At 54.8% G+C, this 25279-nt stretch overlaps 1 protein-coding gene across 2 annotated transcripts; it reads left to right on the top strand.

Moving 5' to 3' along the window:
- The first annotated feature begins 266 nt into the window (after positions 1–266).
- ADAMTS15 (ADAM metallopeptidase with thrombospondin type 1 motif 15) lies at positions 267–25279 on the top strand. 2 transcript variants are annotated; one of them, XM_081534022.1, is made up of 8 exons: positions 267–1667; positions 13753–13885; positions 14090–14257; positions 14455–14738; positions 18098–18275; positions 19734–19915; positions 20023–20198; positions 21912–25279. In XM_081534022.1, exons 1-8 carry the CDS (start codon positions 711–713, stop codon positions 22651–22653), a joined length of 2820 nt encoding a protein of 939 aa, XP_081390148.1. In that variant the 5' UTR covers positions 267–710; the 3' UTR covers positions 22654–25279. The 2 variants fall into 2 exon arrangements, with proteins under 2 accessions (XP_081390148.1, XP_081390146.1); XM_081534020.1 differs by having other exon boundaries at positions 271–1667; positions 14455–14757; positions 18084–18275.

The following is a 25279-nucleotide window of genomic DNA, read 5'->3' as shown; positions in this document are numbered from 1 at the left end:
AACAGGAGGGCTGAGGTGGGTCTGGGAGAGGGGGTTAGCCTCCAGTCTTCATATTGCATCCCTGACCCCAACTGCCTTGAGATAAAGGCTAAGACCCAGGGCGCAGCCAACCAAAGGTCCGGACTGATGCTCTGGGCACCGGGGCCGGACGTAAATGCAGACTCCGCCGCTGGTTGCTCTGGCCAGCCCACGCCTCCTGCCTCAGCGCAACGCCACTCCCTCCCCGCCAAGTGGCTCTGCGCTCGGGAGGCGGGATCGAGTTCTTCGGTGGCCCCAGGAGACTGCAAGCTTTGGGAGGCTGGGAGAGGAGGGAGGGAGAGCGCTGACTGGGCAGTCCAAAGAGGAGGGGGCCTTTAATAGGCTCGCCCAGCGCCTGGTTTGCGGCGCTGCGAACCGCTGGGGTTCGGAGAAGCGGCCGGCACCTCCCTCTAGCTCTCCGCTGCAAATCTTCGTCCTTGCACTTGACAGCGATTGTACTTAAGCTCCCAGGGCGCGCTCTGCTTGGAAAGGCACAGGTAGGAGGCGCGAGCTGCCCGGTGCACGCTCACAGCTCTGGGAGGAGTCTCCCTCCCTGGGGTTCTCCTTTCTGGGAGCTGCGGGCGGCCCGGGGCGTCGGTGGTTCCGGTGTGCGGGCTGCAAGGAGACCGTGCAGGCGGCCGAGGAGCCGGGCCGGGCCCTTCCGAGAGCGCGGCTGTGCGCTGCCCGGCGCCATGCTTCTGCTGGGCATCTTAATGCTGGCTCTCGCCGGGGCACCCGCTGGCGGCTCAGAGCCAGAGCGGGAGGTGGTGGTCCCCATCCGACTGGACCCAGACATCAACGGCCGCCACTACTATGGGCAGGGTCCCGAGGACTCCGGGGATCAGGGACTCATTTTTCAGATAACAGCGTTTCAGGAGGACTTTTACCTACACCTGACGCCAGATGCTCAGTTCTTGGCACCCGCCTTCGCCACTGAGCATCTGGGCGTCCCCCTCCAGGGACTCATCCGCAGCTCTCCGGACTTGAGACGTTGCTTCTATTCTGGGGACGTGAATGCCGAGCCAGACTCGTTCGCTGCCCTGAGCCTGTGCGGGGGGCTACGCGGAGCCTTCGGCTACAGGGGCGCGGAGTATGTCATTAGCCCGCTGCCCAACACCAGCGCGCCGGCGGCGCAGCGCAACAGCCAGGGCGCACACCTCCTCCAGCGCAGGGGTGCCCCCGGCGGGCCTCCCGGAGATCCCACGTCTCGCTGCGGGGTGGGCTCAGGCTGGAACCCCGCCATCCTACGGGCCCTGGACCCTTACACGCCTCGGCGGATCGGCTTAGGGGAGGCTCGCAGCCGACGCAGGTCCGGGCGCGCCAAGCGCTTCGTGTCTATCCCGCGATACGTGGAGACGCTGGTGGTGGCGGACGAGTCGATGGTCAAGTTCCACGGCGCGGACCTGGAGCACTATCTGCTGACGCTGCTGGCCACGGCGGCGCGGCTCTACCGCCACCCCAGCATCCTCAACCCCATCAACATCGTCGTGGTCAAGGTGCTGCTTCTCGGAGACCGCGACACGGGGCCCAAGGTCACGGGCAATGCGGCCTTGACGCTGCGCAACTTCTGCGCGTGGCAGAAGAAGCTGAACAAAGTGAGTGACAAGCACCCGGAGTACTGGGACACGGCCATCCTCTTCACCCGGCAGGTGAGTCGATCCGCCATCTCTTTGGACTCAGGTAACCCCCATTTTTTGAGGGGGCGGGAGTCCCCGTCCTTAACTCTCCGAATGTCCTTTATGCCGCGCAGTCACCTCTTCAGTCCCGAGTTTGAATTTAGTTGATCTCTTCCGACTGTCACTTGGGCTCTTTGGGGAAAGCCTGCCGCTAGGCTCGGCGGAGCTCTGACTCGCGTGCATGCGGGCGCACGTGGGCGGTGGGAGGAACGCCCGCTCCTTCGGAAGGTGTTGGCCCGGCGCGGCCAATGACGCCGAGGGGCCGGGACCCAGGAAGTTGCCGCCCCGGAGCCGCGGTTGGTCTGCACGGCCGATAGGAGGCGCCCCGAGGATGGTGTTGGAGAGTCCAGCCCTCCTTCAAGGGGGCGTCCGAGTCCTTCCGGACCCACCTTCCCAGGCTTCCTTCTTCTGCTGGGGGACCTGGGAGCTTAGCGCCCGCTGCTCTTCTCGAGGGCAGCACGTTGTAGTCCTCTCTCCGTGTTGGGCCTGGGAAGTCTGGATTGAGGTGGAGGGCTCGTTTGGGTTTTTTCGTGGGTTGCAGCGAAAGGACAGACTCAAGTACAGGGAGCATTCCCTTCTTCCTTGCTGCTTCTCTCTCCCCCGGGCAGCGCGGGGTCTGGCTCCTCTCTGAGGGGCTTCTGGTCCGTTCAGAGCAAGCAGAGTAGTCAGAGAGATCGGAGCCTGGAGCTCCAAGTGGAGCTTCGCTCGGAGCTGAGCTGAGTTGTCCCGTATCCCTGTTGGCAGGTCAGGGGATGGGGGACCTGGGCGCCCTGAGGTAGCTCCGCCGGAGCAGGCTCACTGACACGTCCTGTGAGGGCTCCAGCTCCCACCCCGGCCGCGCGGAAGGAGTCGGCTCAGTGACAGAGCGTCCGCAGATCCCAGCTGCAGGGCTGGAAAGACACCGAGTCTTGGGATTAGAAAGGTCAGAATAGCAGATCAGAGAAGCCGTTGGTGCTATGGATCTATTGACATTTTAGATTCATAGATTGGGTGCTGTGTTGTCGGAGTCTTGAAATTTCTCAGGTATGAGAGATTGAGAGGGAAGAGGGCGTCTGTGTGACCCACTTCCTCTGACCCTGGGAGCTGGGGCTTGAATCAGTGCCAGGCTCTTGCTTTGTTCATGTCATAACCACAGCCTTCTGGGGATGGCACGGAGCCCTCTGGTACCTGCGGGGTCCTGAGCCTCCGCTGTATGCAGGTGGACTGGTGCACGCAGGGCTGGGGCAGGAGCCTTCCACACTGACCCAGCCGGCACAGCTGGGCCCTTCCTGGGACTGAACTTCCTCCTTTCCCAGCCTTCTCCTCCCACCACCTGGTTCCTCTAGGGAGGTCTTTGGCCTGAGTCTGTTTCCTTGTGCTCATTCTTCCAACTGAGGTCTGTGGAGCTGTCACTGCCCCGCTCCTCCAAGCTCTGCCTGAGTCACCGGGAAGCTGCAAAGGAGGGGGCCTCGACCTCTGCACACAGACCAGCTCGGCAGTCAGATGGCTGGGGAGAGAGCAGAGGCCGTGAACAGGATCTCTTAATGGGCAAAGCAGTTGTTGGCCTACCTGCTACCCGGGATGCCCTGTGAAGGTTGCTCACTGGTCTAATGTAACAGACCTGGGTCTCTGCCGCCTCGTGGCGAGGCTCACTTTTGGAACCAGTCCTGGGAACAGGATTCCTGCAGGAGTATGGGTCACGCTGTCGGAAGGATCTGCCTTGTGAAGCAGCAGTAATCAAACAGCATGACAGCTTCTGTCTCTTGCTGGTGTGGGCTAGATTCCCCCCTCCCAGGGGCCTTGTTGGCCATGTATAATGGGCACAAGATGTGTGGCCACTTGGGTCAGAAGCAGGGGTGTGTGTGGTGTGACCTCTTAGAAGCTGTCTTTCCCTTAGGCATTGCGAGGGCAAAGCCAGAGAGTGGGGAGGCTGTGTTGGCCGGCCCATCATGCAGATATGTGCTTTATGCTTTAGAGCAAACGTCTCTCTCCCACCTCCTCACCAGCACAGACTCAGGGGCCTGCCGCGTTCTCAGAGTCTTAGGAATGGCTCATTCCTGAGCTCCCGGGGGAAGATACAGTATGAGATGAGAACGCCAGCACACAGCTGCGCTTTCTAGACAGAGGCCGGTGTGAGCTCCAGGAGTCTGGAGCCACCTCTCTGCACCAACACAAGAGGGGCTTTTGTCTTACTTTGTAAGTTATTGTGTTAGTCGCTCAGTCGTGTCCGACTCTTTGCAACCCCATGGACTGTAGCTCACCAGGTTCCTCTGTCCCTGGGATTCTCCAGGCAAGAATACTGGAGTGGGTTGCCATTTCCTCCTCCAGGGGTTCTTCCCGACCCAAGGATTGAACACAGGTCTCCTGCATTGCGGGCAGATTCTTTACCTTTGTAAGGGTCAGGAGTAATCCTTTAAATCAGATGTATGAGCTTCTCCGCTTATATTTATTAGAATATTGGTGTAATTAATGCTTTTTCAAACTAAAATTGGAAAGGAATTATATATGCATGCTAAGTTGCTTTAGTCATGTCTGACTCTTTGCGACCCCGTGGACTGTAGCCCACTAGGCTCCTCTGTCCCTGGGATTCTCCAGGCAAGAATACTGGAGTGGGTTGCCATTTCCTCCGCCAGGGGTTCTTCCCGACCCAAGGATTGAACACAGGTCTCCTGCATTGCAGGCAGATTCTTTACCTTTGTAAGGGTCAGGAGTAATCCTTTAAATCAGATGTATGAGCTTCTCCGCTTATATTTATTAGAATATTGGTGTAATTAATGCTTTTTCAAACTAAAATTGGAAAGAAATTATATATGCATGCTAAGTTGCTTTAGTCATGTCTGACTCTTTGCGACCCCGTGGACTGTAGCCCACCAGGCTCCTCTGTCCATGGGATTCTCCAGGCAAGAATACTGGAGTGGGTTGCCATGCCCTCTTCCAGGAGATCTTCCCGATCCAGGGTCAAAGCTGAGTCTCTTAAATCTCCTGCATTGGCAGGCAGGTTCTTTATCACTAATGCCATCTGGGAAGCCATATATAATTTGTTTGGATTAAACGTTTTTAGAAATGCGCTTATTTTGTAAATTACCTTTTGTCTCTAAAGGACCTTGAACTGACAGGCACATTTAGAGTCACCTATTTCTTGGATCTCCTGGAGATATTGGAAAAATGGTGTGATTGTCTCTGATCACACGGTTGGGTTTTTCATGGGGGTGGAAGCAGTTAGGAAGAGGTCAGGCTTGGCCAGGTCGTATTTCCTCCTGTGATGACAAGAGGCGAGCAGCTCTGGGGAGCTCCAGGTGCTCTGGGGTGCCCGGCGAAGAGCAGAAGGGCTAGACAGGCAGACGTGGAGCTCCCTTCCAACCTCTCAGTGCTGTGGCTGTGGAAACAAACCTGGGCCAGGCTGTGGGGAGCCTGCTATCTTCTTGGCAGGTAGAGGGAGGGATGTGGGGTGTTGAAATCAAAACACTGGGAAGATGAGACCCAAGGAGGATCCTTTACTGTCCACAAAGGAGGAACCATGGATCACACAGCAAGGATTTTGACAATTTCAGGGGTTTCTTTAAAGATTCAGAATGAGTCTAAGTTCCTGGAGGAAGAGTGCATGTCGGATTCTGCAAAGCGATCAGCTTCCAGCTCATAACAGCAGGGTGAGGTCACACGGAATTGGAACCAGGATCTGTGGAGAATGAGAGCCAGTTGTTCTGCGTGGACTTTTATTTCTATGAGGAGAAGTTTCTATGGCTTCCGCTCTGCTGGGCAGAGGTCCAGTGAGACCACACTTCCCTGGGTCTTCTCTCTTCTTTAGGTTGGATGCTTCTGCAGTTTGGGTAGCTCTGCAGTTGGTTGCTGAGCATCTATTACTTGCAGTGCTTTCCTAGGCTGTGGAGATACAGATACTCATAAGATGTGGCCTCTGGCCCCCAGGAATTCACTGTGTGTCAGGGACCTCCAACAAGGAAAAAACCAATACAACGTAGTGTGACTGCCCTGGTGAAGACTAAGATCCCTCTTTGCTGGAGGCCACATCATTCTCTTTAACGCTGGTGTGCAGAAGCCAAGGACAAGGGACAAACAGATGCTGGATGGAAGCAGCGGCGAGAAGGAAGCAGGTGGGACAGGAAGCTTACTTCTTTCTTGTGGGAGGCCCGTTCCTCCAGTCCCTGCTCTAGTTTGCTCCCTGTGATGTCTCCTCCGTGGGACTGACAGATTTTAGGGTTTGTAGTTTGTGGGGTTTGCCTGCTTATTTCTCCACGTACCTGTTTTTCCTGAGTGTGCTGAGTACTGCGCACGCTGCTCCCTTAGCTGCTCCCTTCACTAATTCCCTCCAAGCTCTCTTATTCCTCTTGTAGGGTCATCGAGGCAGGGTCTCTGTCATCCTCTTCCTCTCCTCCCTCATGCTTTTACCTTTCTTCCTTTCACATCTCAAGCTTGGCACTCGTCTTCCCGTTCTAGCCTTGGGTTTTGTGGGGATGTGTATATATACCATGTGTATATGTACAACATAGATGTGTATGTATAGTATCACTGACTCAATGGACATTAGTTTGAGCAAACTCCAGGAGTTAGTGAAGGACAGGGGAGCCTGGTGGGCTGCATTCCCTGGGGCTGCAAAGAGTCGGACATGACTTAGCGACTGGACAACAAATCCGTATCCTACACTGCATAGGATCGATCAGCATTTCGGAGTCTCATTTGAAATAGAGGCCAGTTCTTTCCATAATGAACTAGAAGCAACATGACAGTAAAATTTAGTGTTGAGACAAAAAATGCTAATAGTAAAATGATAAATGTCTTTTACACATATCTATCAATATAATAAAAAGAATCATAATTTTGTCAAGATCTTTTTGTTTGTTTTTCTTTTTGATTTACCTTGTGTTAGTTTCAGGTGTACAGCAAAGTGAATCAGTGATATAGATACATATATTGTTATCGTCATTGTTTAGTCAAGTCCAATTCTTTTGCGACCTCATGGACTGACTGTAGCCTGCCAGGCTCCTCTGTCCATTGGATTTCTCAGACAAGAATACTGAGGTGGGCTGCCATTTCCTTCTCCAGAGGATGGATCTTCCTGACCCAGGAAGAACTTGTGGCTCCTGAATTGGCAAGTGGATTCTTTATTGCTAAGCCACCAGGGAAGCCATACATATATGTGTGTGTGTGTGTGTGTGTGTATGTATATATATATATATATATACTTTTTCAGATTCTTTTCCCTTATAGATTATTACAAAATACTGAGTATAGTTCCCTATGCTATACAGTAAGACCTTATTGTAAAATTATCTATTTTATATATCTTAGAGTATATATGTTAATCCCACACTTCTAATTTATCCCTTTCTTAACCCTGTCCCCCTTTGGTTACCGTAAGTTTTTTTCCTATGTCTCTTGCTCTATTTCTGTTTTGTAAATAAGTTTATTTGTATCATATTTTAGATTCCACATGTAAGTGATATCATATGACATTCGTCTTTCTCTGTCTGGCTTACTTCACTCAGTATGACAATCTCTAGATTCATCCATGTTGCTGCAACTTCATTCTTTCTTTTATAGCTGAGTAATATTCCATTGTATATAGAGACTGTATCTTCTTTATCAAGTCATCTGACAGTGGAATTTTAGGTTGCTTTCATATCTTGGCTGTTGTAAATAATGCTGCTGTGAGCACTGGGGAGCATGTATCTTTTGGAATTAGAATTCTTGTCTTTTGTCAGGATCTTTTTTGAAGTCAAGCCTTGAAGGAAGATGTTAGCAGAGGGAGAGACAGCTGTAGATTTGGTATTTAACAGTTTGTAAATCTTGGTCACTAAATGGAAACTCAACCTCACTCCTTCTGAGAGGGAGGAGGCAGACAGCACAGAGGGGAGACGGTTTTCCCCGTCTGTAGGGAGATGGTTCTTCTGCCCTGTTTCTTACTTACAGCACATAAGGAAGCCAAGAGTGATGGGCCAGGGTGGGGAGGGAGTTTGGAGGGAGGAATGTGTCCTGGGAACTTTTCTTCGCGTTTTTAGACACTGGTTAGTCAGGAGAGCCAGCGAGGTCTGTCCCCTGTGGGTCCTGCCCCTCCCCTGCCTCTGAATGTCTCACAGCTGTTTGCTGTGACACTTGCCTGGGTTGCATGGAGTGATGGAAAGAACACAGGCATGGAGGCGGGCGGAGCTGACTTGGGATCTTGGTGCTTGCATGTTTAGTCATGACACTGAATGTATTAGCTGTTTGAAGTTCTCTATCTTCATGCATAAAACAGGGATAATGATGCTGTGCAGGGCTGCTGAGGGGATGAGTTACTCAGTGTTCCAGAATCAGTGCCCTGTTACCATCACTGCCTCAGTCTCACTGTGTGTTTGCTGTTGTCCAGTTATTACTGGTGGGCCCCTGGCTGGAGCTTAGGTTTAAGATGGCCCTCCTGCGAAGCCTTCTGCCCCATCCCCCTGCAGCTATGCCCTGATGCTTCCTCTATGTATGGAGATTCTGGACTCCGAAGTGGCCAGTCCTAGGGATGTGTAAACTGCCTTCAGGCAGGGCCTCCTTGTATCTGTGTAGCCCCTCTGATGGGGTGTTGCACGTTGCTGTCACTCATGGGATGGAAGGAACCATAGAACCCTGGGTGCTCAGGTGGTTTCACCTTCCTTCTGGGGGATCGTTCCTCCATCGCTTAAGGTTGTTGCCTGCAGAGTTGAGAGAGGGAGTCTTAGGTTCTTTGGCGTTGCATCGAGGCTCCTTGTCTCTGACTTTGCCCAGGTGCACCACAGGGACAGGCTCGGCGTGTCAGTGTGGGGTCGGGAGCCAGGCACAGACCCCTCTACCAGAGCACACTTGGCCCCTGAGCCTGCCTTCCCCTCTCCCCGGGTCTCTCCCGGCCTCTCCCCACTGGTGACCAGCCTGAGCTCTGGGGGCAGGGGTCTGGAGTGGACAACCTTGTCCTTTTGAGTCCCTCCCCAGCCCCTTCATTCTCCGAGTGCTCATGCCCCAGAGGCAGCACACAGGCCTGGGGAGGATCAGGCTCCAGGGCTTCACAGCCTGGGTTCAGCCCTCACTCAGCCCCTCCTTCCCCATCTCACCTCAAGCTCACTGTTGACCCCAGGCTGGTTATGCATGGTCTCCTGGGGCTCATCTGTAGACGGGGCCTGGTTGTGGCACCTCCTTCACAAAGCTGCAGTGAGGAGTCTGACAACAAGCAGGTGAAGCGCTTAGAACAGCATCTGCCACGTGAACGCCAGCAACCGTTGGACATGATATGCCTTGAAGTGATGGTTTCTGGAGAGAGCCTGGTCCCCTGCAAACTTTGGGTTCCTCTGCTTCCTCGCTGAGGGCATTCCTATCTGATTCCCTTCATCTCTTGCTGTGACACCGTCCTGTGTATCTCGAGGGATTTGTATTCTGGTGGAACAGAATCAGGCTTCCCTGGTGGCTCAGATGGTAAATAATCCATCTGCCATGCAGGAGACCTGGGGGAACAGAACCTGTGGATACAAGCTGCTAGGACATGCCAGCCTCTCTCACTAGGCTTCCTGAGTCATGCTGCCCAGACCCTGAACTGATAGATTCTTTTCCTTCTAGCAAATCAAGGGCCTCTTGTCCTTGGGGATTGCAAACAGAAGTGGATTTTGAGTTTGACGAGGAACTTCAGTGATGCATGAGAGAGATTCAGATGGGCAACTGACTACAGGGGCCATGTTAATACCAGTGCAGGTCTCACCAGTGCTGAACTGAGCCGGGGCTCACGTGATACTGTTCAGACTAAAGGCCATGCTACCCTGGGTATCCAAGGGCATGGATTCTGACTCCGTTCTTTCCTTCAAAGTGGCCTGGCTTTGGCGGGGAGTCATCATAGCCCTCAGAGCCCCAGTTTCCTCTCCTGTAGAATGAGAGAAAGGCTGTGAAGAACTGTGAATAGAATTCTTGAGAGCTGTGATGTGGCTTGTGACCATGAGCATGGGCTCTGATGCCCCGAAATTCAATGTGAGCAGGAAAGCTGCCTCCATCAGAACATGTGTCTTCTGCCACATTGAAAAATTTACTGTTCTTGATGTTTTAAATTAATTTTTACTGAAGAATAGTTGCTTTACAATGTTGTGTTAATTTCTGCTGTACAGCGAAGTGAATCAGCCACAGGTATACGTGTATCCTCTCTGCTTTGGATTTCCTTCCCATGTAAGTCACCACAGGTCATCGACTAGAGTTCCCGAGCTATACATTTCAGTTTCAGTTCAGTCACTCAGTCGTGTCCGACTTTTTGCAACCCCATGAACCGCAGCACACCAGGCCTCCCTGTCCATCACCAACTCCTGGAGTTTACCCAAACTTGTGTCTATTGAGTCAGTGATGCCATCCAACCATCTCATCCTCTGTCGTTCCCTCTCTTCATATTGCTGGAAAACAACAAGCACCTCAGTAGATGGTGGGGAAAGTGACACGAGGTGGAAGGAGGACTGTAGGAGGACAGCTGGTCAGGAGGGGTGGTGTGTGTGTAGCTCACAGTCTTGGTAAACATGGTAAACCCCGTGAGGTGGCAGTGCTGGTGGTGGCTCAGTCACTAAGTCATGTCCAATTCTTTGCAACCCCATGGACTCAGCCTGCCGAGTTCCTCTGTCCATGGGATTTCCCAGGCAAGAATACTGGAGTGGGTAGTCATTTCTTTTTCTAGGTGATCTTCCCAACCCAGGGATCAAACCTGGGTCTCTTGCATTGTAGGTAGTCTCCTGCATAGCAGGTGGATTCTTTACCTAACTGAGTGAGGTGGTATCCTTATTTGTTTCCAAATTGTGGCTCCAATCCTAAATTATTGTTATAAAAAGAGACAGAAAAGAATGATCCAGGAGGATTAGCTTCTTGGCCAAGAAGATTCTTGGGTCCTTTGGAAAAGTGACTGTGGCTACAAGAAGAATCGGCAAGTCCCCAGAAATAGTGAGGCAGGTGGCGACTAGACTCGTCGGTGCCTGCACCCTGCAGGTGGAAGGGCCCAGAAGTGGCTCTGGTTCTGGAGACAAGTGCCTTGTGTGAAGCCATTAAGGCAGCTGGAGTGTGTGTGAGATCCCTCCAGAAGGGTGGAAACTCAGTGCCACAAGGGAGGCATGGCAGGCCCTGCACAGTCACCTGTGGGCGTTGAAAGCAGGAGGCCCAGCGAGAGTCCCTCTGAGTCCTGACCCGGGGCTGAGGGCCTGGCAGAGCCCCTGATGCCCAGCAGCTGGTCTTCCCCCAGTGACAGGCTGGTTCTTGCGGCATGGATGCTCTTGGCTGCGCCCCGACCCTCAGGAAGGTTGCCAGCTCTTGCCTTGTTCCTCTTGTTTGATCCAGAGAAACTGGGATTTCTTGATGGCAAGAACAGGTTGCTCCTGGCCAGGAGGGGCCGGCAGTGGCACATCTGCTGCAGAGAAAACTCACCTCCCCAAGAGGAAGGAGGACAAAGCAAGGAGAAAGCTCTCGACTTCCAGGGCCTCCGGGCCACAGAGGCAGGCTTTGCAGCAGCCGCCGGACCCTGGCCTGAGCTCTTGCTCTGCTCCAGCCTCTCCCGCTGAGCAAGGCAGGGGCTGGTCCTCTGAGTCTCCTTGTGGGTGACTTCACGTTTCTGTGAGTCACTTTTATCAACTGCAAAGTGTGTGTCGGCAGGCTAGATCGGCCTTAGGTTTCCTTCCATTCTGCAAGTAGGCCATTCTGGGTGTTCCTTTTATAACCCAGAGGCCAGAGGGGCTGACACCCCTGAGCTGACAAGGGGCAGAGGCTCACGGCACTTGGACTGTCTTGGTTCTCAGTGTGAGCTGGCCCTTCCAGGAGGGGAGCAAGGCCCGGGGAACAGGTGGACTTGCCTGAAGGGACACGTCTGTGTCGTGATGGGTCATGGCCAGCCTCTAGGGTTCTTGGCCTTGCCCTTTCCCACATGAGGCCAGTGCTGGGTGCCCATGGTTACCTGGGGATGGTGGACATGTCTGTGTTGTGATGGGCCAGGGCCAGCCTCTAGACTTCTTGGTCCTGCCCTCTCCTACTCAAGGCCAGTGCAGGGCACCCATGGCGGCCTGGGGACAGTGTGACACGCTTGTCTGGCAGAGGCTGTCCCTGCAAGCTGTGATTGCCAGGCTGGAACTTCCAGGGGTGACCATCTCTGTGGGGTCCTGTGCTCCCATGTCCCCCTCACTCTGCCCCTGCACGAGCCTTCCTGCCTCCCTTCCATTCCTGCTTCCCTTCCGTCCTCTGTCCCCAGGTCACTCTGTCCACCCAGCCTGCTCCTCAGTGGCCACGGTCCTTGAACCACTGGTCAGGTGAGCTGCTTCTTCCTGCCATGTCCTGAGAGCAGGCGTTTTCTGGGTTTCAGAACTCAGGGGCCGGGGGTGGGGCGGAAAGGAGAGTTTTCTGAGCCTTTGATGAGGAAAGGGTACTTGAAAGAGACGGAATTTGAGGTGTACCTGCGGGGCTTGAAGAAGGGGCGGAGGTGCTGTGAGCGAGGGTGAGATGGCGTTTCACCCACCAGTGACTCGGGTGTCCTCTGGTTTGTTCTGATCCCCTGGGGGTTCTCTGGCCAGAAGCCCTGTGAACTTGTGAGGAGCTGTGACTGTCACCTGACCGTGGGAAGCCAAGCCTGACTGCTCAGGTGGTAAACCTCTGAGTGCTCGCGATTAAATTTTGCTGATTTTCTGTACTATGACCGCATTTCCTCCCATGCCCCCTGGCCCCACTATGCCTCCTGGCTGCCTACATTTTCCCCATGTCGGCATGGGTGTGCACACTCACACACACACACACACCCCTAGAGACATACAGCTGAGCACAGCTCTGTATGTGTGCTGTGTGAGCTGCTGGGCCCCCCAGGGAAACACCAGCAGTGCTTTCTACCCACGGGGGCTCCAGAGGCGCTGGGTGAACAGCAGTGATGAGGCCGAAAGAGCCTGAGTGTCGAGACCCCAGATCCTGGCTGGGGCTTGAGCATCTCTGAGCTTCAGGATAGTCTGAAGAGGGCGTCTGTGGAGGGTGGTGCTGAAACCCCTGCTCTGGGCTGGGTTGGAGAATTCCCAGGACTCCGTGTGTCAGGTGCAGACCCAAGGTCACCATCATGATGAGATGTGATCACGAGTTGCAGACTCCACCCTCAACAGATGTGTGTGATAACACCTCTGCCTCCTCAGCCTGTGCTGGGGTACGTGAGATGCGGCCCGTAAACTTCTTGTAAACAGCCCAGTGCCTTCCGCAGTGCAGGTGGGGATAGGATGCAGACAGCATCAGTGTCACCTGTTCAAAGCGTCTTTTCAGGAGGAGCAGAATGTGCACAGGGGTCCCGTTCTTAACCCGCTCAGGGCACCAAGGTCCCTGGCGTGTTGCTGGCCCACGGTGCTCCCAAGCCCTGTGGAATGCACTCCTTGAGGGCTGCTGCAGGCCCTGGCCCACTGCAGCTTGTTTCAGTACAAAAAGAGGGACAGCCCTTCCTGCTCAGGTCATGTCCCCTGTAACATGTAGTCTTCGTAGCGGCTGTCAAGCCTGTGGTCCCCTGAACTCTGTGGCCAGTGGAGTGGGGTTTGGATCTGGGCCTGCATCTGCCTTGCTCTGCCCCTCCCAGCCATAGCAGCTGGGCCTCGGGCAGGGTGGGCCCTTGGCCAGTGATCTGCTGGCTGAGAGTCTGCGCTAAATTCATGGTTGTCTGAAGGCCATCCCCCATCGAGGACCCAGGCTCCCAGAGCCGACTCTGCTGGGAGAGCACCAGCCTTCTACCCACTCCTGCCCAGCCATGACGAGAACCTCACCCAGCTGGGGAGTCCCCACTTCCTGGGCTGGAAGGCAGTCTCTCTAGGAAGCAGTGGTCCTTCTTGTGTAATTATGGCTCCCTGATTTCCTCCCTGGGGCTTCCCTGGGTAGGATTTGGGCAGCATCTTCTCAGCTCGCAAGCCAGCAAGCTTTCCTCCCGAAGCCTCCTTCCGAGGCCTGGGCTCATTCCAGAAATAGGAGCCCGCAAACCCCTGGGCAAAGGGCCTGGTTGGGAGGTGATGAGTCCACTTGGGCTGGGAGTGGGTTGAGTGCCCTTCCTTCTCAACGGGTCCTCATGTTACATCTCTAATTCCCGCCGGCCTCTGCTTCTCCCCCGCCTGGGCAGGACCTGTGTGGGGCCACCACCTGTGACACCCTGGGCATGGCCGACGTGGGCACCATGTGTGACCCCAAGAGGAGCTGCTCGGTGATCGAGGATGATGGGCTGCCCTCGGCCTTCACCACCGCCCATGAGCTGGGTACGCAGGGCTCTCGGGGTGGGGGTTGAGAGGGCAGGGCTCCCTTCCGCTCCCTCTGGGTGTGCGCTGGCTGCTCTGAGCAGGGGTGGACGTTTGTCTTTTTTCCTTTGAGGTCCTTTAGCAGTGGCTCCTTCTTCTGGGTGGGCCTGCCCTGTGGGTCCCCCATGCCTTGGCCGCCTCTGAGGCCCCTCGTCTCCCCTGCAGGCCATGTGTTCAACATGCCCCACGACAACGTGAAGGTGTGCGAGGAGGTGTTCGGGAAGCTCCGGGGCAACCACATGATGTCTCCAACGCTCATCCAAATCGACCGTGCCAACCCCTGGTCGGCCTGCAGCGCGGCCATCGTCACCGACTTCCTGGACAGTGGGCACGGTGAGCGGGGCCTGGGGAGGTGGGCCGCCCGGCCCGTCTGTCTTCTGTTACCCACCGCACTCGTGACCCGAGGAGCTGGGCTCTGATGGGGCCCCTTCCGTGTCCCTGGCTTCGTCCTCTCCCTGCCTTCGAGACCCCGCGCTGGCCATGGCCGCCTTTCTGGGCCCGTCCCTGATGAACACCCTCGGCTCCCGCAGGAGACTGCCTCCTGGACCAGCCCAGCAAGCCTGTCTCCCTGCCCGAGGACCTGCCGGGCGCCAGCTACCCACTGAGCCAGCAGTGTGAGCTGGCCTTCGGTGTGGGCTCCAAGCCCTGCCCCTACATGCAGTCCTGCACCAAGCTGTGGTGCACGGGCAAGGCCAAGGGCCAGATGGTGTGCCAGACGCGCCACTTCCCCTGGGCAGACGGCACGGGCTGCGGCGAGGGCCGGTTCTGCCTCAAGGGGGCCTGTGTGGAGAGACACAACCTCAACAAGTACCGGGTGAGTGGGCTGCAGCCACGTGGAGGGGCGAGGGTGGGGGTGCTCAGGAGCCTCCCCAGGGGACCAGCCTGGCGCAGATTGCTGCGTGGCTATAATGTGTGTCAGTGCTGCGTGTGTCTCCATGACTGGCGATGGTCCTGTCCCCTTCTTGATTCTGACACTGGAGAAAAATGATGTGGCCAGTCAGGGAAGCTGGCAAGCCTCCCACCTCCCAGTCCTGAGCTACACCCCATCTCCCTGGGAGGGGCTCGGGACCCGGACTCTAGCCCCCGCAGCTCTGACTGGCTCATGACCTGCGCTTCATTTCTACCTTCTTTGGGTAGTTCATGGCCAGGGAGCCCGAGGTGCACCGGGCTCATTTGTTACATCCTGAACTTAGCTTCGGTTTCTGTTGTGATTGGTCATTTTTGAAGTTGAAACATAAATGAATGAAAGTTATTTTTTTCCTGATAAATAGGAATACCAACCAAACCAGAACAAATTCAAAACCCATATATTCTCTGAATCTAGTAAGAGTTTTATATTCTTCAGATCTTAGGTTGGGGTAGCAAAGGGATTGGCACTTTTCCAGGCAGGAGGTCCACCCTCTCCCTTGATCCTGGTGGGGAATGTGCATCCATCTTCTGCCTTGGCCCTGGCCACAGAAGAGCTTGCCTTGGGGTTTTTATGTACTCAGAGGCAGCATGATAAAAAGGCATTCATCAAACAGTTTATCAATTTCCCTGAGATGGGTGTGGTACGGAATTCTGTAAAATCTTCTGTTTTGGGAATATACATTTAATTAAAACTTCATTCATTAGGCAACAATCCACTGTATTCAGGGTTCTCGGTGGTCAGAAAAACAAAGAAAACATGGGCTATGTCAGAAAGCACACAGTCTAGTGGGAAAATTAGAAATGTAACTGTCATCCAAGGGATGGAAGAGTGTACGCTGTGTGTTGAGACAGAGCCTGACACGTATTGTAGAGAACAAGGATGAGAGACCACCGGTGATTGGAGGGGCCTGAAAAAGCACTGATGAGGAGGGTGGACTGGAAGAGAGTCTTGAGGGATAAGTAGGGTCTCAACGGGCAGAGATGGGCAGAGTCCGGGAGGTGGGCTGAGCTGGAGGCTTGTGGGGATCAGCACTCTGTCGGGACCATCTTTGAGAGGGTGGTTTGGAACCAGCCCGAGGCTGCCTGGACCCCTAGTCTGCTGCATGGGGGCTGGGAGCTCCTGAGGACAGGCCAGTCATGGCCGGCTCCTTCTCTTGGGAAGAAGAGTCTGGAGGGTAAAGAGATAGGTTAGGAGGATGTTGGGTATAGGAAATGTGATGTGAGAGGTGCTCTGGACCTCTCAGTCCATCAGCAGCCAAGTCTACTCTGTCCTCAACCTCATTTCTGAGCAGACTGTCCCTTCTCTACCTTGGCCCTTCAGGGAGTCACTGCCCTCAACAGTCAAGGTCAAAGCACAAAGCTTATTAATCACCCTGGTGACCTCAGTTCAGGAATCCCACTCTGTCCACTGAGGCCCCATTTTCCCCAGCTTGCTGCTGCTAAGTCACCTCAGTCATGTCCGACTCTGTGCGACCCCACAGACGGCAGCCCACCAGGCTCCGCTGTCCCTGGGATTCCCCAGCTTAACTGCCTCTAGTTTCTGAGCTCCAGCAATTCTTCAAGTCCATTTTATGTACAGTCCATCCATTGATCTGACCATCTTTCCATCGTCCCTCACGCATCTCTGATCCTCAACCAGCCTGTTACTGAGTGGAGACTTGGTGGTCCAGCACTGGAATCACTCCTTCACAGACACTCCCCTGCCCCGTCCCTATTCAGTGTATTCATCAGTGGCATCTGACTTTCTCCCATCCCCAGTGGTGCCTGCCCACCTTGCCAGGGCCAGCCCCACCTCCCTCTCCCCGACCTGCTTTAATCCCATCTGACAGCAGGTGCACAGGCTTCTTTCTATTGTTTGTCTTCCCTGCTGCGTTTGCTTTGAAGGCAGAGATTTGCTTCTAGTAACAATTCAACAAATACTGGGCAAATGGGTGATTGGATGGCGCATGGCAAGAGTGTTTCCTATAGGAGCATGCAGGAAGAAGTGATGCCAGGTAAAACAATGTAGCATCATCTCAGAAGCCACAGGAGCAAAGTTAAATATTGAAGACTGGGGACCACAGGCCTGGGCGCGGACTCTTTCAGTCTTTAGAGGGTCACTGCTGCCTTGGCCAGGGGCTCCTGTGGTGCGAGGCACAGAGGAGGAAGCAGGTAGAAAGAGCAGGTGTAGCTGACTCGCTGAAGAAGGGAAGGGCTGAGTTGGGGTGGGCTCTGATTTGAGGAGAAAGCAGGGTTAAGGGAAAGTGTTCTGCAGGGTGAAACAGACATGCTGGCAACAATGAAACAGAAACTTTCTGACAGAGAACAGAAGGGAGAAGTGCTCTGAGTACCTACAGCAGTTACAGTATCTGTCTCCTCCTGGGCTGGTGGCTTTGGATGTTCTGTGACCATGTTTCCACCCCAGCCTGTACAGCGGGGCCTCATCCCCTGTTGCCCAACCCATGTGTTTTCAGTGACAAGAACTTAACTTTACTGTCATCCTAAGAAAAACATAATGAAGACTATAAATTCTCTATCCTCTCTCCACCCTCTTGAAAAGTAAAACAACACTGCATAATTCACCCCAAAGCCAAATAGACTTTGAGGATTGCTTAATAGTCTCCTCTCTTTATCTCCTCTGAACACAAACATTACATCTGCTTGTAGCAAAACTTTCACAAATGCAACCCCACATTGAGGTGACAACCAATCTGGTTTGGTGAAAAGTCTGAATTATAGAAACCTCACAGATGAGACTATTTGGGTATCTATCGTGACATGGTTTACTGGCCACTTTAGATGCAGAGGCTTGTAAGGACACTAACAATATGTAAAGAGAAACCTTGAGCTCCTGCGAGGTGGCCAGCACTGTACTAGGAAATATCACACATGCTGCATCATTTCAGTCTTCCACCTGACCTCATGCCTGAGGTTAGATGTGCTGGCTCCATTTTTGCACGTGAAACACCTGAAACTTAAGGAAGCTTTTCTGCTTTGCTCAAGACCACCCACGTGGTGAGGGCAGAGGCACAGGTGGAGCGTCCCTGACTGACTCTACAGCCAGGAGCCCCATCCTCCTGTGCGGCCTGGCTTGTCACTGGGAGCAGTGGCCATTTGCTCATCTACAGGCTACAGTGTGGTGTGCATCCCGGGCACAGAAGCAAAGCGGGTTTTGTTCTGGCAGGGTGGGATGGTGGAGGCTGTCCCCATGGAGCTCTCCTGTAGGATCCCGGTGTGGGTGTGGCACCTGGACCCCGCAGGAGCATGACAGTCCCTTCCTCGCAGGTGGACGGCTCCTGGGCCAAGTGGGAGCCCTACGGCCCCTGCTCACGCACCTGTGGAGGGGGCGTGCAGCTGGCCCGGAGGCAGTGCAGCAACCCCACCCCCGCCAACGGCGGCCAGTACTGTGAGGGGGTGAGGGTGAAATACCGCTCCTGCAACCTGGAGTCCTGTCCCAGCTCGGGTGAGGAGGGGGTGCCCGGGATGTGTCTGGGGAGGTGGGCTGGAGGCCACAGAGCCACTTCAACCGCAGTCCTCACCCCTGGGGCAGAGTCTGCAGGCTCAGAGTTACCTCGTGGTATCATTTCTCTGCCTGCTCACTTCTGGGATCAGGGCTGTTATCCTCTGAGGCTGAGGCTGGAAGGCTAAATGGTCCAAGAGGGACAGGACACTAGAACCCTCTTAGTTAAGCACTCACAAGCCCATCTTCATAAGCAGGAATTCTTTTAAACAGGTTAGCTTTTAATTTATTTGTTTTCTAAGAATAATCCTTTGCAATAACAATAGCAGAATGAAAATAAAATGGTTTAGGAAAAAAAAGAAAAACTGTTACATATCCCTTGTTTGACTTTCCTATAGACCATGATCAGCTCTCTGTAATTTGCTGGGATAAAAGTAAATTACATCTTTTCCACATTCTCAGTTTCTTGCTATTTTTATGAGACTGGAATAGATACACCCCAGCTTAGAACTCAGAGATGGTTCTTACTTACATATGAGCAGGAATTCTTCATCCAAGCCTCTTGAACTTGGGTGGGGGGAAGATGACATCTCTATATTTATTAACTTTTTAATCTAAAATTTAATAATTTTTTCAGTTAGAAATTTAGTATTTTTTGTTTGTTTGTTTTTGCTAACCTTTCCACCTAAAATTTAGTATTTCTCTTAGTTAGGCAACAAAGTATAATGCTGGTCTGTGGCACTGCCACCGCTAGAAATCCCAGGTATTTTCATATGTTGCATACTTTCAGTTGTGGCAAATTTCTCAAAATGCCATTTGTGCTCATCACCACTTCACACTTAGTGTTTTTTTAAAGCTTTAAAAAAATATTTTATTTTATTTTATTTTTTGGCTGTGTGGCATGGCATGTAGGACCTTTAGCTTCCTGATCAGGGAAATAACCCTCGCCCCTTGCAGTGGAAGCTGGAGTCTTAACCCCTGGACCTCCAGGGAAGAACTTCTGGTTGTTTTTTGGACTCATCATTGAATCTGTTATATAATGAGTTAACAAGGAAGCACATGCATCACAAATGTTTCAAAATATATTGATTGTTGTGTGTTAATATAATTGGTATTCTTTGTGATCTATGTATGTATTTTATGCATTTAGGAACATTCTGTAAACAGTCTCAATAGATCACTGAAGGCTTCTTTTTAGGATTCCTGTTGTAGGGGGAATTTCAGGCTGGACCTCTGGGGAAGGTGGCACATTGCCTGGGGGATGCATTATCATCTGTATCCTGCATCCTTTGGTCCCAGCCTGCATTGGTCCTTTGAGATGAGGTGGCTTTGGTGAGGGTGGAGAGGAGCTGTTTAGAGCTGAGGGAAGCTGAGTAACCACACGAGGTGGGGTCCTATTCTTTGCCATCTCCCCAACTGCCCCTCCCTTTAGCTTCCTGCGTGTGCTTCCTCCCTCCCCAGCCTCCGGCAAGAGTTTCCGGGAGGAGCAGTGCGAGGCCTTCAATGGCTACAATCACAGCACCAACCGGCTCACCCTGGCCGTGGCCTGGGTGCCCAAGTACTCGGGCGTCTCCCCACGGGACAAGTGCAAGCTCATCTGCCGAGCCAACGGCACCGGCTACTTCTACGTGCTGGCTCCCAAGGTGGGTGAGCCCGGGCAGGAGGCCGGGGGACGGGGGGGACACAGTCTTGGGGATCATCAGGCTGAGCTGCCCCTGCTCCTCTTCTCCCTGCCTGGGGGGCCCTGCAGGTGGTGGACGGCACGCCTTGCACCCCAGACTCCACCTCAGTCTGCGTCCAGGGCAAGTGCATCAAGGCGGGCTGCGATGGGAACCTGGGCTCCAAAAAGAAGTTCGACAAGTGTGGGGTGTGTGGAGGAGACAATAAGAGCTGCAAGAAGGTGTCAGGACTCTTCACCAAGCCCATGTGAGTTCTGGGTCCTGGGGGTGTGTCCAGGGCAGGGAGAGGAGGGATGGGGGCGGGAGGGGAGGAGTTACCCCTTAGGCCCCAGAAGCTTGGGTTAGATGGGGTAAAAGTCAGATCCTGGCCAACACCCTTGCTGTGGAGGCCATTCATGCTCGCCCACGAGTGTGATGTTCATTCATTCATTCATCCAACAAAGATGGAGTCTTGAGTAGGACCCTGCTTAGTGGGAGATGATATTTAGAGAGATGGTAGCATCATTAGGGCCCATCTTGAGTTCTATAGTGAGACTGACCTGGGTTAATATCCCAGTTCCCACTTTCTGGATGACCCTGGTCCAGTGACACTTGGTCCAGATTTCCCCACTTGTAAAGTGAGTACAGTGCTAGTGTATTTCCAGTCCTGCTGTTGTGAAGGTTAAGGGAATTAATTCGAGTAACATCCTTAGTATAGTACTTGGTGCATAATAAATGCTCACTAAAAGTTCTTGATGTTGATAAAAAACAAAATGTACCTGGGGACAGATATGACAGTCTCCCTGATTCCTGAGCATGAGGCCCTGGCCTTGGGGATGGGATGAAGGCAAGAACAGCAATAAACTTCAGGGAGACTGGGGAATGAGCCGCTGGTGTGAGGGAGCCCCCTCCCTGGAACATGGGTGCCTGGATTATCTGGAGAAATGTCCCAGCAGAGCTGGGGCTCCTGGCTTTCCAAGGTCCAGCACAGTCCCTTTTTTTCAGGGGATTGTGCTCCTTGGAAAGTCTGGATCCACTCTCTGGAAGAAGAGGAGGCAAGCAGAGCCCCTGCTGTCTCAGTTGAGGGGATGTGGTTGGCTCTGAGAACTTGGGGGTCCATGTGGTGCTGGTGGGAAGGCCTTGATGGCTGTCCAGGAGCCTCCACTGTCCCCCAGACACAGTGCCCTCTGTCGAGCCCTGGGTGCAACCTCTCTGGGTGCTCGGACACTGAGAGCCAATGGTGTTGCAGTCTCAGGGACCTGCAGGGGAGACCCGGTGGGGAATTAAAGGTAGATCCCCTGACTTGCTTCACTAGTTAAATGGCAGGTGTCCCTCTCATAGACTAGTGGAGCCAGAAGGAGCCTAAGACATTAGTTCTTTTAACCTGCTCATTGTGTAGATGAGCTGTGGAGCCCAGAGAGTCTGATTCACTTGAAGTCACCAGGGAGCTGACACCCCAGCCAAGGCTTGGTCTGAGTCCCTGACTCTGGGGCCATGTACCTCCCTGCACTCAGGTGGTGCTAGTGGTAAAGAACCGGCCTGTCAGTGCAGGAGATGAAGGAGACCTGGGTTCAATCCCTGGGTGGGGAAGATCCCCTGGAGGAGGGCATGGCAACCCACTCCATTATTCTTGCCTGGAGAATCCCATAGACAGAGGAGCCTGGCAGGCCAGAGCCCATGGACTTGCACAGAGTTGGACATGACTGAAGTGACTGAGCATGCACACACACCTCTGCTCACAGAGCCCGGCCTCCCCCCCACCTACTCCTCCTCCTTCCTCTCCACTCCCTCTGGAGGATCTGGTTGTGGGTGAGGCAGTCTCACCATCACTTGGTTTGTGTGACCCTGGACGGGGCAGGCTACAGACTCTGCCACCTGCGTGAGCCGCCCGGGGGGTTTGGGGAAGAGGAACCGATCTCAGGGTGGAGGGCAGCGGGATCATGAGGCCTGCAGCCCTCTAACACGCATCCTTCTACCGCAGGCACGGCTACAATTTCGTGGTGGCCATCCCAGCGGGTGCCTCCAGCATCGACATCCGCCAGCGCGGTTACAAGGGGCTGATCGGAGACGACAACTACTTGGCCCTGAAGAACAGCCAAGGCAAATACCTGCTCAACGGGCACTTCGTGGTGTCGGCCGTGGAGCGGGACCTGGTGGTGAAGGGCAGCCTGCTGCGCTACAGCGGCACGGGGACTGCTGTGGAGAGCCTGCAGGCCTCGCGGCCCATCCTGGAGCCCCTGACGGTGGAGGTGCTCTCCGTGGGCAAGATGACGCCGCCGCGGGTCCGCTACTCCTTCTACCTGCCCAAGGAGCCCCGGGCGCCCTCCATACACCACAACAGCGTCCTTAGCCTCTCCAACCAGGTGGAGCAGCCAGACGCCCGGGCCCCCGCGCGCTGGGTGGCGGGCAGCTGGGGGCCGTGCTCGGTCAGCTGTGGGGGCGGCCTGCAGCGGCGGCCGGTGGACTGTCGCGGGTCCCTGGGGCAGCGCGGGGCATCCACTTGCGACGCTGCACACCGCCCGGCGGAGACGCGCGGCTGCGGGGAGCCCTGTCCGACCTGGGAGCTGGGCGCCTGGTCACCCTGCTCCAAGAGCTGTGGCCGGGGGTTCAAGAGGCGTCCGCTCAAGTGCGTGGGCTACGGAGGGCGGCTGCTGGCGCGCGACCAGTGCGACCTGCGCCGGAAGCCCCAGGAGCTGGACTTCTGCGTCCTGAGGCCGTGCTGAGCCGGCGGTCCTCCTGCCCACTGTCGGGCCCGTCATGCTGCCGCCTCCCTGCCAGCTGCCCACACAAGGCAGCGGCCCGGGGCCCATGCCACGAAGTCACCCACATCCAGGGACAAGGACCTGGGCGGGGAAGCAAGTCACTAAGGCACAGTCTACCTCACGCCCGGCTCCTCCGGGGCCAGCCTCATGGTGAAGCTCAGAGGGGTGCGGAGCTGGGCAGGAGGCGCTGGCCCAGCCTCCCAGGGACAGGAGGATGGACGGGCGCCTCTCAGCAGAACTTCAGGGACCACGCTCCCTGCAGGGAGGTCGCAGGCTGCTGGAAGAGCCACAGCCCGGCAGCTTGGCACCCTGAGGGGGCCCCAGGGCTCTGAGCCGTCTCTGAACAAGGCAGGTCTTTATGGTGCTTTCAGCCACTTTCTTTCCTGCCCGACCTGGACTGAACAGTGAAAACTGGCTGGGGGTGGGCAGAGCTGAGGGGCTGGGGCAGGGCATGTGTCACTGGCCGCTCCATGTGGAATGAGGTGTGTGCAGGGGCAGGGAGCGGCCTGGGTGCATCTTCCTTCCTCTCTAGGCCGAACCTCCGAGGGCCCCCTCTCCTCCCGGTGTTCTCTGGTCTCCACACTAGTGGGGGGACTTGCGTGCTGGTGTCCTCTGAGGCTTTGCAGGTGGAGGCAGGCGGTCAGCACGGAGACTGTTGTCTTCTTCACGAGGGATCCGACCATCCAAAAGAGATGCTGAAAATGTCGAGGGGTGACAAGTTCTGTTGCTGAAGCAGGGACTTTGAAGGGTGATCTGGAAGGGTCTGCTATCTTGGGGGCTAAGCTTTGAGGGCATGTCACCCTAGGGGGGCAGGAGGAGGCACCAGTTCTGATGGCTTCTTCCTCCAGGGAGGCAGGTATAAATAAGGCCATTATCTTAAGCCAGCATTGCCATGGTGCTGACCCCGCTAGGGGGACGTGGGACACGCCCAGAAGGGCCAGGTGCCAAACATCCAGGTGGACATCATCTGAACAGCCACATGTGATCTGGCCTGGGGACCATCCCACTGCATTGCAAGCCACACTTTCTGCAGTTGGATAACGGGGTTCACTGTTTGCTACCTCAGGTCTGCTCTCTGGGTACACACACTTCCCTCCCCAGGGCAGTGGTAACCCTGGTGCTTCCAGCAGCCCCGGCTGTCATCCTCCATAGACTGAGCTGCCCAGACGCAGAGATGAGCTAGGGTGCCTGCTTCCTGCCTCCCACAGCCCGGCCATCCCCCAGGCCCCCAAATGCAACAGGGTCTCTCTCTTCAGGTGCCTTGGGGACAGGTTTCAGGAGGCAGCAGCAATCAGTTAGTTGACCCAGGGGTCCTTGGCACTGCTGGAGACTTGTCTGTCTCAGAGACACGGTAGGGGAATGGAAACTAGCATATTTCCTACAGCTCCAAGTGGGAAGATGCTTTGGGCTTAGAGCTTCTTTGGCTGAGCAGGGTATTTCTTGAGGGTGCGGCTGCGCTAGCACGAACACAGGAGATTCTGGTTCTGAGTGCAGGTGGCGAGTCCTGGACCTCAGTGAGGCAACAGGAAAACAAGCGTCTTCCCTGGGAAAGGCAGTCAGCACTTTTATCAGGTTTCCCTGTAAGTCAGAGTCTGCAGACTGGCGGGCCAGCCGGTGAGCCTGGGACCGTGTTCTAATCCCGGTCTAACCCTGGCTGAGCCCTTGCACAAGCTCCCGCTGGGGGCAGAGGGCAGGCGGGTGTCTTAGGCTGGGCTGCTGACACCCTTGAAGAAAGTAGAGAGGAGGAACCCCCTTCCTGCTTGAGTGAATGCTGGGGGGCTGCGGGGCAGAGGTGGACCCCTGCTAGCTGACGACAGCACTGCACCCCGTGCTCGATGCACCCCTCCCTAGTGAGGAGAGGCGAGGTGGCGTGGGGGCGTGCGGAAAGGTGGGTGGGAAGGGAGCGGCCGTCTGTGGGGGCGTCTGGCTCCTAGCAGAGCGGCTTGAGGAATCGTTTTAAGGAGGGACAACCCATCCTGTTCCTGACACAAGCTGGATCTCAATGCTCTTTTCTGTCATGATGTTTTTCTTTTACCTTTTTTTTTTCCCTTTGAAAAGAAGCACCAGCAAGACAAGTTGGGAGATATGTCTTGTCTGGGACCACGTCGCTAATCCAACCATACTCTCCAAGAACATACTCTTCTCTATGAGCAGAGAGAAGCCTCAAGGCACAGGTTTCTGGTGACGAAGCAAAAAGTTAAGGTGCTCTCTCGTGTCTGTGGAAGAAGAGGAATGTGCTGGGGGCTGCAGCCACCTCTTGGGTGGGGCGTGCACCAGCAAGGGTCTGGCCGTCATGTGCACTGACTGGAGGAGCCCAGCCTCGCGAGTCTTGCCGTGTTGGGGCGGGGGTGGGGAGCTGAGGACCGGTGGAAGGTCCTGGATGTCCTCGGCCTGGGTGCTGGCTCTCAAAGGCGCTAGACACTGTCACTGACAGAGCCCCTCTTGTGTTTGGTTCTTTTGCATTCCGGGTACTGTAGAAGGACTGAAGGACCTGGGTGCTGGCGGGGCTGTGTATACTGTGTATACGTGGGAGCTGGCTGCTGCGGGGACGACGGCCTGCTCCCAATAAAGTTGTATTTAAGACCCA

Source organism: Giraffa tippelskirchi, chromosome 10, assembly GCF_054371585.1.
Source record: "Giraffa tippelskirchi isolate mGirTip1 chromosome 10, T2T-mGirTip1v1.2.pri, whole genome shotgun sequence".
Taxonomy (NCBI): Eukaryota; Metazoa; Chordata; class Mammalia; order Artiodactyla; family Giraffidae; genus Giraffa; species Giraffa tippelskirchi.
The sequence above is the reverse complement of the archived record's forward strand: the minus strand, read 5'-3'. Positions and strand labels throughout refer to the sequence as shown.

Bases quoted from the DNA above. Each gene is read 5' to 3' on its own strand.
- ADAMTS15 (XM_081534020.1), top strand. From the start codon at position 711: ATGCTTCTGCTGGGCATCTTAATGCTGGCTCTCGCCGGGGCACCCGCT. The intron at 1,668-13,752 runs GTGAGTCGATCC...CCGCCTGGGCAG, and splicing joins CCATCCTCTTCACCCGGCAG to GACCTGTGTGGGGCCACCAC. The intron at 20,199-21,911 runs GTGAGTTCTGGG...CTTCTACCGCAG, and splicing joins GGACTCTTCACCAAGCCCAT to GCACGGCTACAATTTCGTGG.